This window comes from Hylobates moloch, unplaced genomic scaffold (genome assembly GCF_009828535.3).
Source record: "Hylobates moloch isolate HMO894 unplaced genomic scaffold, HMol_V3 SCAFFOLD_424, whole genome shotgun sequence".
NCBI classification, from domain to species: domain Eukaryota; kingdom Metazoa; phylum Chordata; class Mammalia; order Primates; family Hylobatidae; genus Hylobates; species Hylobates moloch.
In genome coordinates, this window is record NW_026652699.1 from 12,530 (window position 1) to 26,991 (window position 14,462).

Below are 14,462 nucleotides of genomic sequence, written 5' to 3' on the forward strand. Positions count from 1 at the left end.
AATCTATTTTCTGTCAACCCATCTGTGTGTAGTTTAAAAAGCAAACTGCATGCAAAATGCAGCTAGTTCTTACCTCCCTCTGGTTTTACTTTGCACCAGAAACTCCTGGTTCTCATCACTCATATCTACAACTTCTAGGTCACCAGGAATATGTGCAGAGATTATTTCAGCAATATGAGTCTATCTTATCCAGGAATCTGCTATTTACTATCAGCAGATGTACTACTTGCCCCAAACAGGTCATCATCTTGGACTAGCAAGGCTGTGGGCTTTTTCTGTTCATTTCCTATGGAGTTCTCCATGTTTAGCTGGAAACACTGAAAAATTTTTTTCCACTCCTTGGCTTTACTCAAGTCCACCTGCATTGGCAGCAAGCTACCAGTTTTATTTGCTATCCTTACATGGGTAAAACTCCAGTTCTGCAATTCATGTTGACTGAGCTGGGAATAGAAGGGTGCTGTCACAGGCAAAAGGCTACAGACATTTTCTGTCCTTACTCAAAGCAGTAGCACATTTTTTTCTATAAAGAATATACACCCTTAATTATTTTATGCTTAGCCAATTTTCAGAGTGCTGAAATAGTTTTGATATTTCAGCTTTATATTTATAGGTGTGTTTGTTGTTTATTCTTGCACAGAAGATTTATTAAACTCTTTGTGATGCCATAAAGAGACGCCTTCTAAAATGCGTTTAAATTAACATAATAGCCACACTGAAATGGTATGATGTAATAGACTAACATAAGTAATTTTGGACTTGAGAACTTGAGCTCCAAAATGGCCAAATAGAGCAGAGATGCTAAAACTGAGTGGCCACCACACTAGCTGTCTGTAAAGGAAGCAGCTGGTATAATCTAGTAAACACTGATGGTCTCGTTGAGGTTTTTGTTTCATGTTGAATCACTGTGGGAGGTAAGTTATTATACTGCTGACAGTAGTAAACTGCAAAATCTTCAGGCTCCAGGCTGCTGATGGTGAGAGTGAAGTCTGTCCCAGATCCACTGCCGCTGAACCTGGCTGGGATGCCAGTGGCCCTGTTGGATGCACCATAGATGAGGAGCCTGGGAGCCTGGCCAGGTTTCTGCTGGTACCAGGCTAAGTAGCTGCTAACACTCTGACTGGCCGTGCAGGAGATGGTGGCTCTTTCCTTTGGAGACAAAGACAGGGTGGCTGGAGACTGCGTCAACACTATTTCTCCGGTGGTATCTGAGATTGGAAATAAAACAGAAATGCACTCATGAAATCAAGATCAAAACCATTGTCTTTAAGTAGAGCCAAAATTGTTGCTCTACTTTGAATTTTAATTATATTTGGTGCTGAGCAGAGGTGGCAGGAGTTTTCACTGATGTGCAAAACCACCTCATGTTCCCCTCACCTGGGAGCCAGAGTAGCAGGAGGAAGAGAAGCTGCGCTGGGGCTTCCATGGTTCCCTCTGGGTCCTAACTGAGCAGTTCCTCCCCAGAGCTCTGACCCAGGCATTGATATGGGCTCTGGAAGGTAGGGCGGCTGGGAGGGACATGCAAAGCAGCTGGGGTGGAAGCTGGGCTTCCAGCTGCAGAGACCACCTGCTTCTTCCTCTCTGCACTGAGCATCCTGTGCCACCCTGGTTGTCAGGTCAGAAAAGTCTGTTGGCTCAGCCTGAGTGTAGAATTTCTCCCTTGTGATCACAGAATTTCACTCCTATGTCTTTCTTCTCCTCAATCACCTAAATCCACCCAGATGATATTTGGCACAAGCCTGTTAAGAACAATATAAAAGGCTGTGTTTTCACTTCTCTCTTCCTATCCTCAATATGCCCAGTCATCTCCCTAAGTACGTTATTGGATCTATTGAAATGAAGAGTCTGTTAAAACGTAATCTTCCAGATACACCTTTCATTTGCTTGTTAGTAATGTTTTCTGAGGGTCCTGAAGCTTTCCATCAACCCAGACACATACCCTCTTTGAGTTAAAAGTTAAAAACTTCTGTTTACAGTCACGTGTCCTGGCAGGCCCTGACATAGATGCTCCATGGCTTGCCGATTGCTTGAAATTGATCAAGTAACTTAACTTCCCTGTGTCTCAGTCTCTATATCTGTGTAACTGTGATGATACTGGTACCTACCGTACAGTGCTGTAGACAGTTTAAACAAAATAAGATAAAACATTTACAGTAGTATTCAGGACATTATGTATGTGGCAATTAATTTTGTTTTATTGATTAAATATTCAGCACCACAGTCATCATCATTATCGTAAATATACTTACTTAGCACAGAAAAGAGCCTTCAATCTAATCCAAGAATATTTTATCAACAGTCAAATTAAATTCTAGGGCTTTTTCTTCACTAACTGTACACAACTCTTAAAATCCTAATGATTTGGTCTTAATCTGTGCTAAAGTACTCAGACCTTGAATCATTCCTACCCATCCCTGTCTAACACATTACTTCTCATAATCCATTATCAAAATGTTACGCTATGAAAGGTTCCCATGTCCTGTTGCTGTCCTTCTTTCTTACATAATCTTTATTCTACCATGTTATCCTTTGTCTTATTCTTGCCCCAGGACAGACAATAAGGAAAAGCTACCATCATTACTTCTGGACTTGCTCCAGTATAATTTTGTCAGGCTTGTTATCTTGGAAATGAGGACTATGTCCTGCAAAAGAAACATATTCATTGGGTCAATGTGTTATCAAATAAAAGATTTTATCTACTTATCATCCAATAATTAATTTAGACTGACTTGAATAGATTTTTTTTAATGATGAAAAGGAGAAGATGGTATAAGAGGAAAAAACAATACAATATCAAACACTAGCTATTATAACTCTTGCTTCATGGATTTTTACATATATATGAGATATATGGTGGGTATATGTGTGCAGTGATGATCCAAAAACTGAATGCTAACTGGCATAAGGAATGCCTGCATTACACTGAGTCTTGTCTACTTTTCCAATTATGAACAGAAAGCTGCAGTAATATTTGTATGAGTATCAAACCTTCTAGCTGCCTGAGACAGAGGTAGAGAAGATTTACTGAGACAAAAGCCTTGGAAGTAATAGAGGTTTGTCCTGTAATGTTATGGCTGTTGCTGTGGTTACTGTTGTTAGGAAATACAGTGGGAGTGAAAGCAAGTAGAAGATTTACAAGCTCTGCTCTTCCTCATACTCACAACCCCCTCTAGAGATGGACAGATGCTGGTACAGAAATCTCTGACACCTCTAAGGAAGTCTTTTTTTGCTTTTTTCAGAATGTTTCCTGACAAGTATTGTATGAGCCACAGATTAGGTGGAAGTGGGTGTAGAAGAACGGACTAGAGCAACGGAAGAAGTTTTCAGTCCCAGGTAGTTGTTGTTGCCACAGGGAAATCAAATTTTTCAAAGATTTGTGCCACACTTCTATCGTATTGGGGAGAGAGGCATCAAACCAGGCTCACTCCTGAAAGAATCATTACCTTATTTTAGAAAGAAGGAGCTGTACATTTCTTGTCAAATAGATGTTTAAAATTCAAAGCTACTGTTTATTTTGTTGTTGTTGAGATGGAGTCTTGCTCTGTCACCCAGGCTGGAGTGCAGTTGCATGACCTTGGCTCACTCCGTCTCCCAGGTTCAAGCGATTCTCCTGCCTCAGCATCCCAAGTAGCTGGGATTACAGGTGTGTGCCACCACACCCGGCTAAATTTTGTATTTTTAGTAAAGACGGAGTTTTGCCGTGTTGGCCAGGCTGGTCTCAATCTCCTGACCTCTGGTGATCTGCCCGCCTCTGTCTCCCAAAGTTCTGGGATTACAAACATGAGCCACTGCGTCTGGCTCTACTGATGTATTAATATTATTCATCTTCTTGAATACAGCAAGTGGTAAGGTGCAAATCCACAATTTAAACTTGAGATTTCTACTCCTATGTGAATTATACCAGTGAGGAACAGAAAAATTCTGTATTGCTTGGGAGATGATGTTTGACAGTGATCAGTTTGTGAAGCAGAGGATTATGTCACAATGCATTCCACAGTATTACATATAAAAATGGTGAATGGCCTTAAACCCAGAAGAATCTGCATTTCTCATGAGCCATACTACCACCAAAAAAGAATTGAATTGAAACTTGTGACTATTTGATGAAGGGTGTATAAGAAGAGGGAAAGAAAAAGGACACAAAACATAATATTTTAGATGGAAAGGAGAAAGTCATTACACAGCCTATTAGAGTAAAACAATAAAGAGAGGCTAAATGAGTAATTTTTTGGCAACTAACTTGACAAAAATGGTGCAATCTTCACCTCCTGGGTTCAAGCAATTCTCGTGACTCAGCCTCCCAAGTAGTTGGGATTACAGGCGTGCACCACCACTTATGGCCCTTTTCTTTTTGCATTTTTAGTAGAGACATGGTTTCACCATGTTGGCCAGGCTGGTCCTGAACTCCTGACCTCAAATGATCTGCCCACCTCAGCCTCCCAAAGTGCTGGGATCACAGGTGTGAGCCACTGTGCCCAGCCATTAAGCAGTATTTTCATTTAGTAAAGTGTAGAAGAAAAAACATAAATAAAGTGACAACAAGAAAACAAAGTGCTGTTTTGAAAAATGATAACTTTAGGGCAGAAAACAAGAAAAGGCAAACCAAGATTCTCGTAAGGTAAGCCTCCAGTCCACAATCCTAGGAGGAATGGCAATGCTGAAAACTCTGGGGCATCCAGGGAGTAGCCAAATATACCAAATGCTGAAAACCCAGAACACCCGAATATCAGCCTATGAGTGTCTCCACACCAAATGCCAGGAAACCCTGGAGTATCCAGGGGCTGACCAGTGCAGAAAATCCTGTAGCCTCAGTGGGGTGGCCAACAGCGAGCCCCAAAGGCCTGGTTGGGGCCATAGAAAAATGTGACTCCGGCTTCTTATGGCCAAAAGAACAGGTGAATTCTTACATCCAAGTGTCCTGCCTTAAACAACTGCACAAACATAATTAGCAGGGAGCCAAAGTCAAAACCACAAAGCAAACCATATATCGGGGCAGAAAATAAGATAAAATGGCTGATGGATAGATAAAATGGCATTAGAGGAGAGATGACTAAGAGAAGGGGCAAGGAAGATGTAGCCAGTGTGCTATGGGGGACTTCAAATGGACTATCCAGCCAAAGGCCTTATTTCCTGGATCATCTGATATAGGGCAGGTGGGTAGATGGGACTCTTACAGGTGTGCAGGAGCCAAAATGGTGCCAAGCAGTCTCTAACGTGGGGCCTGCGTGAAGATCTCTCCAGGCTCCCCAGCTTGGGTGGGTTGGCCTCCCGCGGGGAAACTGGAGCATGGAGCAGCTGGCCTGCAGGAAGCAGTGGCTCTGTGGCCACTTGCCCATTCCCAGGGCTCCACCGCCTGTCAGGAAAGATGATGGCTCTTAAAACAGCCTTTGGCTAGCGTTAACAGCTCTGCAATGTTAGCAAGGCTGTAGCTTTGATCGCTGTAGCACTGATCACCATCTCACCCTCTCTCACTGATTGCTGTCTTGCCACTTCTCCAATAGCTGTCTTGCCCATTGCTTACCGCTATGTCCGTCTTCTCACAAATGCCATCTCTTGCTGTTTCTTGTTGTCTTGCTTCTCTGCTGTTTCCACTGACTCACTGCCACATCAAATGCTGCCTCTCACCATCTCTAGTGGTGAGTGGCTGGCTCAATCCTGACGCAAGGCAAGTTCTTGGCTTTGCTCAGGAAAGAATGTTAGAGTAAGCCAGTAATTAAATAAAACAGCGTTATTGAGGGGGCAGCAGTGTTACGGAGAAGTGTTTTCTGAACCCTGTTCCTGTTTTGGCCAGCCTCACATCTGGTCCAGAGTGAAGTCCTGCCTACCTCTTACCTCAAAAGTAGCAAGAAATCTGTAATAACAAGTTACCCAGAAAAAACTCCAAATTTTATTTGGTGGTTAGTGACATGGTACTTATCAAAATTACACAAACTTTCAAGGGAATAAAAAAATACTCTCAGAACTATTATAGGAGATCATAATGTCCTCCAGTCCAAAAATTAATAAGGACATAACAAAAAAAGGATATTAAAGGCTGGTATCTCTTATGAACATAGACACAAAAATCTTAAGAAAAAATTAAAAATGGAATCCATCTGTGTATCTACACATTTAGTGAACACATATTGTAAAAAGTATTACAGTTTTTATGATAAGAAGTCTTAATATGTAATTTTAATTTCTGAAAAATTTATATGAACTATAAGGTATGTTGGATCTCTTTCCCTAACTTAAAAAATATTTCCTCGCATTTAAATATTTTCCAATTTTTAATAACTTCTTATTACTTAGACTTCTAGTTGATATAAATAAGAAATGTGTATTAAAAGCCTACCATTTTGATTTAACCTATGAAATACATTTAAATTCCTGGAAAATCCAACAATACCTAGAAAAGTGAGCTCTTGCTAGAATATACACAGTTCTTTCATGTCAGGCTGAGATTATCTCCCAGAAATAACTTTTGGCTCATGTAGCTTCCAGTACGCTGCAAGAGTAAAACATGTGAAGACAATGTTACTTAATTGGATTTGCAATTACTCACTATTCATTGTTAACCAATTTTATCGAAAAAAATGATTCCAATCAAATACACTGATTTTAAATGTACTGTTGAAGAAGTACACTCTTGTAAACACCTCCAAAATCAATACACACAACATTTCTATAACTCCAAAAAGTTTTATCCTGCTCTTCAGGAATTAACTTGCTTTCCACCTCACAGAGCAGACCACGCTTGGACAGCTTATTGTTAGTATAGATTTCACTTTCTTTTTAAGAGTTTTACATAAATGGAATATAGCACGTGTCCTTTTGTGGCTGGTGACTTTCATGCGCATAATTGTTTCTTAGGCTCATTCATGTCACCCTGTGTCTTCATGATGTGTTAGTCTTCACTTTTGAGTACTATTTAACTGTGTGGTAATTTCACAATGTATCCCATCACCTGCTGATGGATATGTGGATTGCTTTCTCTTTGGGCTATTATGGATAAAGCTACCATGAATGGTATTATACATGGCTTTGCATGACTATTTCTTCATTTCTTTTGGGCTAATACCCAGGAGTGCAGTTACTGGGCCTTACAGTAAGTGTTTAATACTCTACCAAACTGTTTTCCAAAGTAGTTGTACCATTTTACATCTCAGCCCAGAATTTATGAGAGTTCTCAATGTTTCAGCTACTTGTTTTTAAGACTTTTTCTTAATCTTCACTCAACAGTGACCAGAATGGCTAATGATCATTAAGTCATGTTTTCCTGACAGTTCTCTTGACTTTTGTGGGTGCTTGACTTGTATGAGGATATGGAAAACAGGATCAATATTGTCTAAACCCCCTTTCAAACACTTTTCCTAAGTCATGATATTTAGGATGATAACAGGAGATCTAAAGGGACTGTTGGTAGTAGTAACAGGCATTATTCAACATTTATTATCATACTCCATAAGGCAATACATTTTGAGTGAAATAGCATTCAATTAGACTCAGGATAAAAAGCTTCTAATCTCAGGTTTAGCATTAAATATTAGGAAACCTTTGAAAAAACAATCCAGGAGGAGAAATCACAGGGTGTTTGCTAGTGGAGAAGTGCTGCAACAACTGTTAATGCCAGATCTTTGCAGTGATTTCCACTCATAAAGTTGGATTTACTCCTTGCCTTGTTCTCCTGTGTCTGTGTGACTTCATGCTGAGGGGATGTGACATCACAGAGGGAGAAATGCACTTGTGTACAGAAACATGGCTTAGGAGATTGGCTTTGGAGGTGGCTGCAATGAAATATACGTTTTGAAGAAGTTCCCTATGAAATGTCTTATAAACTGTTTCTTCTGGCCAGGTGCTCGGGCTCACACCTGTCATCTCAGCACTTTCAGTGACCAAGGAGAAAGGATCAGGATCATGTAAGGCCAAGAATTTGATGCCAGCCTGGGCAACACAGGGAGACCCCATGTCTACAACACACACACACAATTGGTGAACAATGTCATCACAAAGTAATTATTTATGAACATTTGCTCAGAAATTAGAAAATAAAGCAATGTCTTCTGAGCTAACAATACTATAATAAAGATGTTAGTTATTTAACTATAGTAAATACAGAGAATATCAAATTGTCTATTTTAACCATACTTAAGAGTGCAGAGAAGTGGCATTAAGTACATTCACATGTTCTGCCATTATTACTGGCACAATCAGTAGAAATCTTTTCATCTTATACAAATTAATATGTATACCCCTTAAACAATACTCCACCCATTTTCTCTATCCCTACCTCCAGCAACCTCCATTGCAGTTCTGTCTTTATGTCAATGACATGTTTGAAGCAGCTTCGCTGTGCACTGGTTACCAACGTACTTGAGCATGGGGAACAGAACACCCCCCACAGAAAGTTACATCAAGTTACATGAAGTGGGTTTATTATTTACAGATAAGCAGCAAGGGAACACAAAAGTCTTGGACTCATTATGGGTCAGTCCCCCAAGGCACAGGAAAGCCATGTGGAGCTGTTGGAGTCGACTATGTGTACCCCACATGCACCACAGCACAGGAACCCAGGAAAGCAGCCACTCTGGGTTTTATATCCTGGGGTAAAAAGACACACAGGGCTAAAATGCTAATGGACATTCTATTCTATAGGAAACTGGTATAGAGCACAGGTAGGTTGTTCTGCTCAGTTCCTGTCTATCTCAGGATGTTACAATTCCAGCACATTCTACAATTGTACTTGAGAACTCTTAAAATAAGCAAGAAAGTGGAGAGAACTAAGTCAGTCCAGGGTCACTGGAGAACTGTCTTGCAGTTACCCCATCCCCCTTAGCAAAGCTAGCATACTTCATATGCCCACCAGCTTCCCCCGAACTGGAGGCAGAGGTTTATCTTTTCAGACTGATGAAGCACCTTGACTAACACAATCCCAATGCAGATTATGAAGCCATAGTGAGAGTACATTTCACTGGACCATTAAAAGCTAGTAGCACTGGTAGGAGGATAAGACTCCCCAAAGCAGTGACTAAGATGTTAAGAGGTGAAAGGGGATCTTTTGATGTCCCATTGTCTGCAGCCAGTGAGCCTGCTTTATGATTGGCCCTACTTGTATTTCTAGGATACCTGAGGTGTTTATCCAGGTACAGCAGCCAGTGTTGGGTATTGGTAATTGCATAGAAAGTCCATTGGTTTCCATGAGACTGTGCCCATTGTCATGTTGATTGGGCAGTGAGGCTGTTTCTTGGTCAGAGTGAAGTCTCATGGAATATCCAAAAACATGACATAAATTGCTTTCCAGGGTGGCCATGGTAGCCCCAGTATCTAATTGAGGGACATATATTTAGCTGTCCAGGAAGCAAGCTATTGCCATAGTCCTTTTCTCCACACGTGAGATCCTTTAATAGTTCAGTCACTCAGTTGCTGTTTTCCTGACCAGACACCTGGGTTGTTGGCAATGGCCCATGATTTGGTGGAAATGGAGCAAAATATAGTGTTAGGAGCAGCCTGCATGGCTACTATCATTGCATGTAGTTTGTCCCATTGGGCAGAATGGCCATGTTCAGTGTCAGTCAAAAGATGCCATCTCCTGGCTGGATGGTGGCCACACCCAGTGGACCCACTGGCATGTGTTTTGTACAATCATCAGGGCCCCATGCTATACTGACATAGGCATATCTCTGAATAGTTGGCTCTACGTAGCCAAAGGAGAAGCTAAATTGTCCTCTATGGGCCATTTGTTCCCTTCTAGCAAGCTTGCCATTTGTTCATGGGGCACATGGGTCCTGTGGGATCCTGGTTAGGGCTGATTCTGACTGTATCATTTCCATTTAATGATTTGGATCTGTTGGGCCTGTCCAGTTTTGTTGATTGTGTTTGTAGGTACCAAAGTGAGAATGGTTAGTTAAGGTAGCAGCGTCCTGCCTGGTGCTCTAGCTCTGAGATACTCAGCCCCTATCAGGTTCCTACAGCAAGCAAGGACCTACCATTCAAAAGAGGCACAACTGGTGGCTGCTTCAGGAAACTTTTGTGTCCAAAATCTGAGTCTGGTGCACCCAGTAACACTAGAATCACCTGACATCAGATGTTAGTCTGAGCCCTGATGTGTGATACAATGTGAAGGGTTCAGGAGGGGTCATTCTTGGCAAATTAGATGTTCAGAAGAGCCAGTAGCACCCTAAGTCTCGGTTGGGGGAACCTCAAATTATTGAGTCCCCACAGGGACCTCCATAACATTGGTTCATGAGACTCCCTGGGAAAGCTGGGAAAGGACTGAAGTCCATGTGTTGAATCATCCTCATTATTAAAAGCCCCCTGCTCATTAATGGCATTTTGATTAATATCCACTTGGAAAGCATTTTTTTTTGGATTATGGCTCATTTTTAAAACATCTAGTCATAGCTCTTCCAGAATGTCTTTGTCCGTAATCATCCTGTTGCATTTCTTTTAAGGCCTGATGATCTGTCAAAACCAACAGCCAATATTATTAAAATGTTGTTCTCTTTGCAATGTGATCATCAGATGTAGGCCTTGCAGTTTACCCACTGTTATGATTTTTACATTTCCAGGGCTTCTGTGACAATGGCACTGATGTGACTCTATCCAGCATCCACTGTTGTGAGAACTCTATTTGGAAGATCGTCATTGTGGGAATGAACATAATGGAGACTTTCATAGGATGCAATGGTTAATATTCAACATTGGTCAAAATTTGTTCTAGTCCTAACCTTGGAGCTCCACTGGGTTGGAAAATATTTTCGGGTAAGGACAACCATTTGGGAGAGTTTTAAAAATAAAGGCTACAAATAAATTTTCTGTAGCTAGAGTATGAACTATGTGTGGTCCAGAATACAATTTTTTATGGAATGTAACAAAAATTATTTAAATGTATTCAATTTAGATAACAATTTTACAAATAGGCATATATTGCATATATAATAGAATAAACACACTTAAGTATGAATACTATATATATAGCCAACATTTTATCAAATAATATATTCACTTGTGTGTATCTTACATACATATATGCACCTTTTTCCATAAATATGGTAAATTTTAATTTTTTATTTAAATATTAGTTTTAATTTTGTCATTAATTTTCTCTTAAGTTTATAATTTGATTACTAAATATTTACATTTATGCCACCAATTTAAGAAAAAATACATGTGTGAATATATAGGTAGAGGTGTAAATACTGTATCAATAAGCTTTTATGCATTAATGATTGGTAACTGGCTAAATACACAACTCAGTGACTGATAACAGTAAACATTTGTTTTCATGTTCATGGATGCTCATGTTCACAGTAATCTGGCTGATCAAGGAAGGGCTCAGGTGAGTGGTTTCTCTGCATGGCACTGAGCTCGTCTTCAGCCTATACATACCAATTGTCTCAGGACAAGGCTGAACAGGAGTGACTACACATGACTCAAGATTCTTCTGGCAGGTCACAAGAGTGAACAACATCCCCAACCAAACTGCACAGTTGAATTTAAGTCCAATAATTTCTAACATAGGTTCACACATTTCAAATATATTGCTTTATTTCAGTGAGTACAAATTTTTAAGAAAATGTTGACTCCATTTAATTATAGAGGTGTTCGATCATTCCATCTACAAATAATTATGTTTTCAACCTTTACAATGTTGAAAATATTTGCAAATGTAAATTTGCATTAACAAGAAAATGAAGCTGGATGTGTTTTCAACATGTGGCTTTAAATATAATTTATTTAATTGGCCTCATGGGGGAAAATCATTTTAACTTACATAAATATCCCATTTTATCTCTCTTGTTTCTTATACAGTTGCCCAATAAGAAGTCCTCCCATGAGATTTAGAAGTCCTAAAAGGATGACTCACTATTCTCCATTGGTACCTAAGACAGACACAGGGACAGAGGTGAGGACTGCAGAAACACCTGGAAAGATGCTCTAGGAAGCTGAGAGCATCAGCACCCCTGCCCCTAAGCTTCTAGACAGGACTGAAGACCACATGGTTAGATAGCCCATACTTCAGGGGAAGAAGCATTCTGTTCCCTGAGGGAACACCAGAGATTCCTGCTTCTAATATCAGCTTTCATGACTTCTATATCCTTGGCTTTGAAAGGTTGTAGTGTGAAAATTAATCTTAGGAATTCGGTCATTCTTGTCATACCCAACAGAGCAAAGAAACCAGAGGGGAAAGGCACTCAGAGTGCAAAATATTGTTTCTAGAATGCAATTGAAACATGCCCTATTATCCCATGGAACTAATGTTTATGGTTTTTTGAATAAACATAGAAACTAACTCCCCTAGTCTTAAAACTCAAGATAGTTACATCTGTCATATCTGAGGTTTTTTTTTGTTTTTTTTGGTAAACCAAAGAACAGACCTCCCAGATACTATCAAGGAGCTGAAACTTGCATATCATTGAATCAGGACATTGAGACATCAGACCCTTCACCCATTATGATTGCATAACTGACCTCCTGCTTCCTATTGACAAAATTATCTTCCTTACCCCTCGCTAATTCCTGTTTTCCCACATTTCTTCCCTGCTGTGTAAACCCCTAATTTCAGTTGGTTAGGGAGATACATTTGAGAATGGTGTCGCATCTCCTCGGCTGCAGCACCAGATTAAAGCCTTTTCCTTGGCAATACTTGTTGTCTTAGTGATTGGCTTTCTCTGGGGTGAGCTGCAGGGTCTTCACTGAATCCCTGGCATTTCAGTAAAAAAATTCTCCGCAACCTTCACTGCTTTGGCTTATTGTAACCTGAAATCAAATTTGTCCACAACTTCTGAGATAACTTGATATAATTCTAGGATTCACTTTGTCCACCAATGCTTCCAAGTCTGAGCTTGCCAGCTCCCAACCCTTCCTAGTGCCAATGAACTTTCTCAAAGAGCCATAGGTAACATTTCCCTTTTTCATAAAATGCTAATTTTCTCTTCATTCTTGCAATATTTTGAAGATGACTGAGTTTTCCTGTATGCCCCACTTGGCAAATATTTCTTTGCAAATAAAACATTAAATTTAGAGATTCATCTCTACATTTTATTTTGACTTTAGTAGTTTACTTTAATTCTCTGTATTAAGACAATTCCTGCTTAGAATATCTATAGTGGCTTCTTCTGTGTTCTATGAATTCCAGCTGAAGCCATAAACTAGACTCCTCAAGTGTCATGATCTCTGTATTTATCAAATCAGGAGAGGCATTGCTATGTCTGTGAAGTTGGGGCTGAGAAAGAGAAAAGGGTTAGGGTGCAAAGGTGATTTCATGTCCTCCTCTATCAACACAATCAGAGTGTGGCTGCATCTGAGCAACACTCTCAGCTAATGGAGGCATCAGGAGGAGCAGCTGGGGCAGCCCAGCCTCACACATCTCTTTCCCCGGGGGTTTACGTTCGGGTGTGTAACACTGTGGGAGGGTAACTATAAGACTGTAGACAGTAATAAGTTGTAAAATCTTCAGGCTGAAGGCTGCTGATGGTGAGAGTGAATTCTGTCCCAGATCCACTGCCGCTGAACCTTGATGGGACCCCACTTTGCAAAGTGGATGCAGCATAGATCAGGAGCTCAGGGGCTTTCCCTGGTTTTTGCTGATACCAGGCTAAAGAACTGCTAATGCCCTGACTTGCCCGACAAGTGATGGTGACTCTGTCTCCTACAGATGCAGACACGGAAGATGGAGACTGGGTCATCTGGATGTCACATCTGGCACCTGAGATTGGAAACATAAATACAAATGTCCACACAATTAATCATGTTATAAGAGAATTTCTCTCAAGAGCCAGGCTGTACTGAGCACACTGGGCTGTGTAAACTGCTAGTGTTCTCCTTCCTTACCTGGGAGCCAGAGCAGCAGGAGCCCCAGGAGCTGAGCGGGGACCCTCATGTCCATGCTGTGTCCTGACTGGGTCTGATTCCTGCACAAAGTGTGACCAGCCTATTAAGAAGTCTTCAGGGCAGGATGGTGTGTTCTGGGAATATGCAAATGAGCAGGGGATGGGGCAGGCTGGGCACAGCTGCAGGGCTGGCTCATCTCAGTAACTCAGTACCAGTCCAGTGTCCCTAGGTGTTCCAGGTATGACCAGGGTAGCACAAATTTGTCTGCAGTGAATGTGTTTCTACTGGGGACTATTTTGTTATGAGAAACATTTTTTGGTTTCTTTTCTACAATTTGAAATTTTCCTCAGGAGTCGATGGAGTAATGTGTTTCATTGGTGTATGGGGATTATTTAGGAGACTATTGTTTGCAGGAAACACATAGTAAAATGTTAGACGGTACAATTCTCAAGTCTTCAAAAGACTTTTACATGATTCCAGTTAGGGAAGGGTGTATTTCTCGTATCTATGCAACATTTCTATGAGTTTAGCATTGTTCCTATGTAAAAAAATTAAAAATAAAATTTATTGACATGATGCTACATATATTTGTAAGTATTAGGTAATGGTGTTATGCCATTGTTCTTACCAGTATGATATCAAACTATGTACTA

General features: G+C 40.5%; 1 protein-coding gene across 1 annotated transcript; it reads right to left on the reverse strand.

Moving 5' to 3' along the window:
* Positions 1-798: 798 nt before the first annotated feature.
* Positions 799-13,894, reverse strand: LOC116464328 (uncharacterized). Its single transcript, XM_032147585.2, has 5 exons — positions 13,810-13,894; positions 13,366-13,684; positions 5,830-5,848; positions 1,375-1,438; positions 799-1,205 (listed from the first exon to the last, which is right to left on the reverse strand). Exons 1-5 carry the CDS (start codon positions 13,862-13,864, stop codon positions 799-801), a joined length of 864 nt encoding a protein of 287 aa, XP_032003476.1. The 5' UTR covers positions 13,865-13,894.
* Positions 13,895-14,462: the final 568 nt, after the last annotated feature.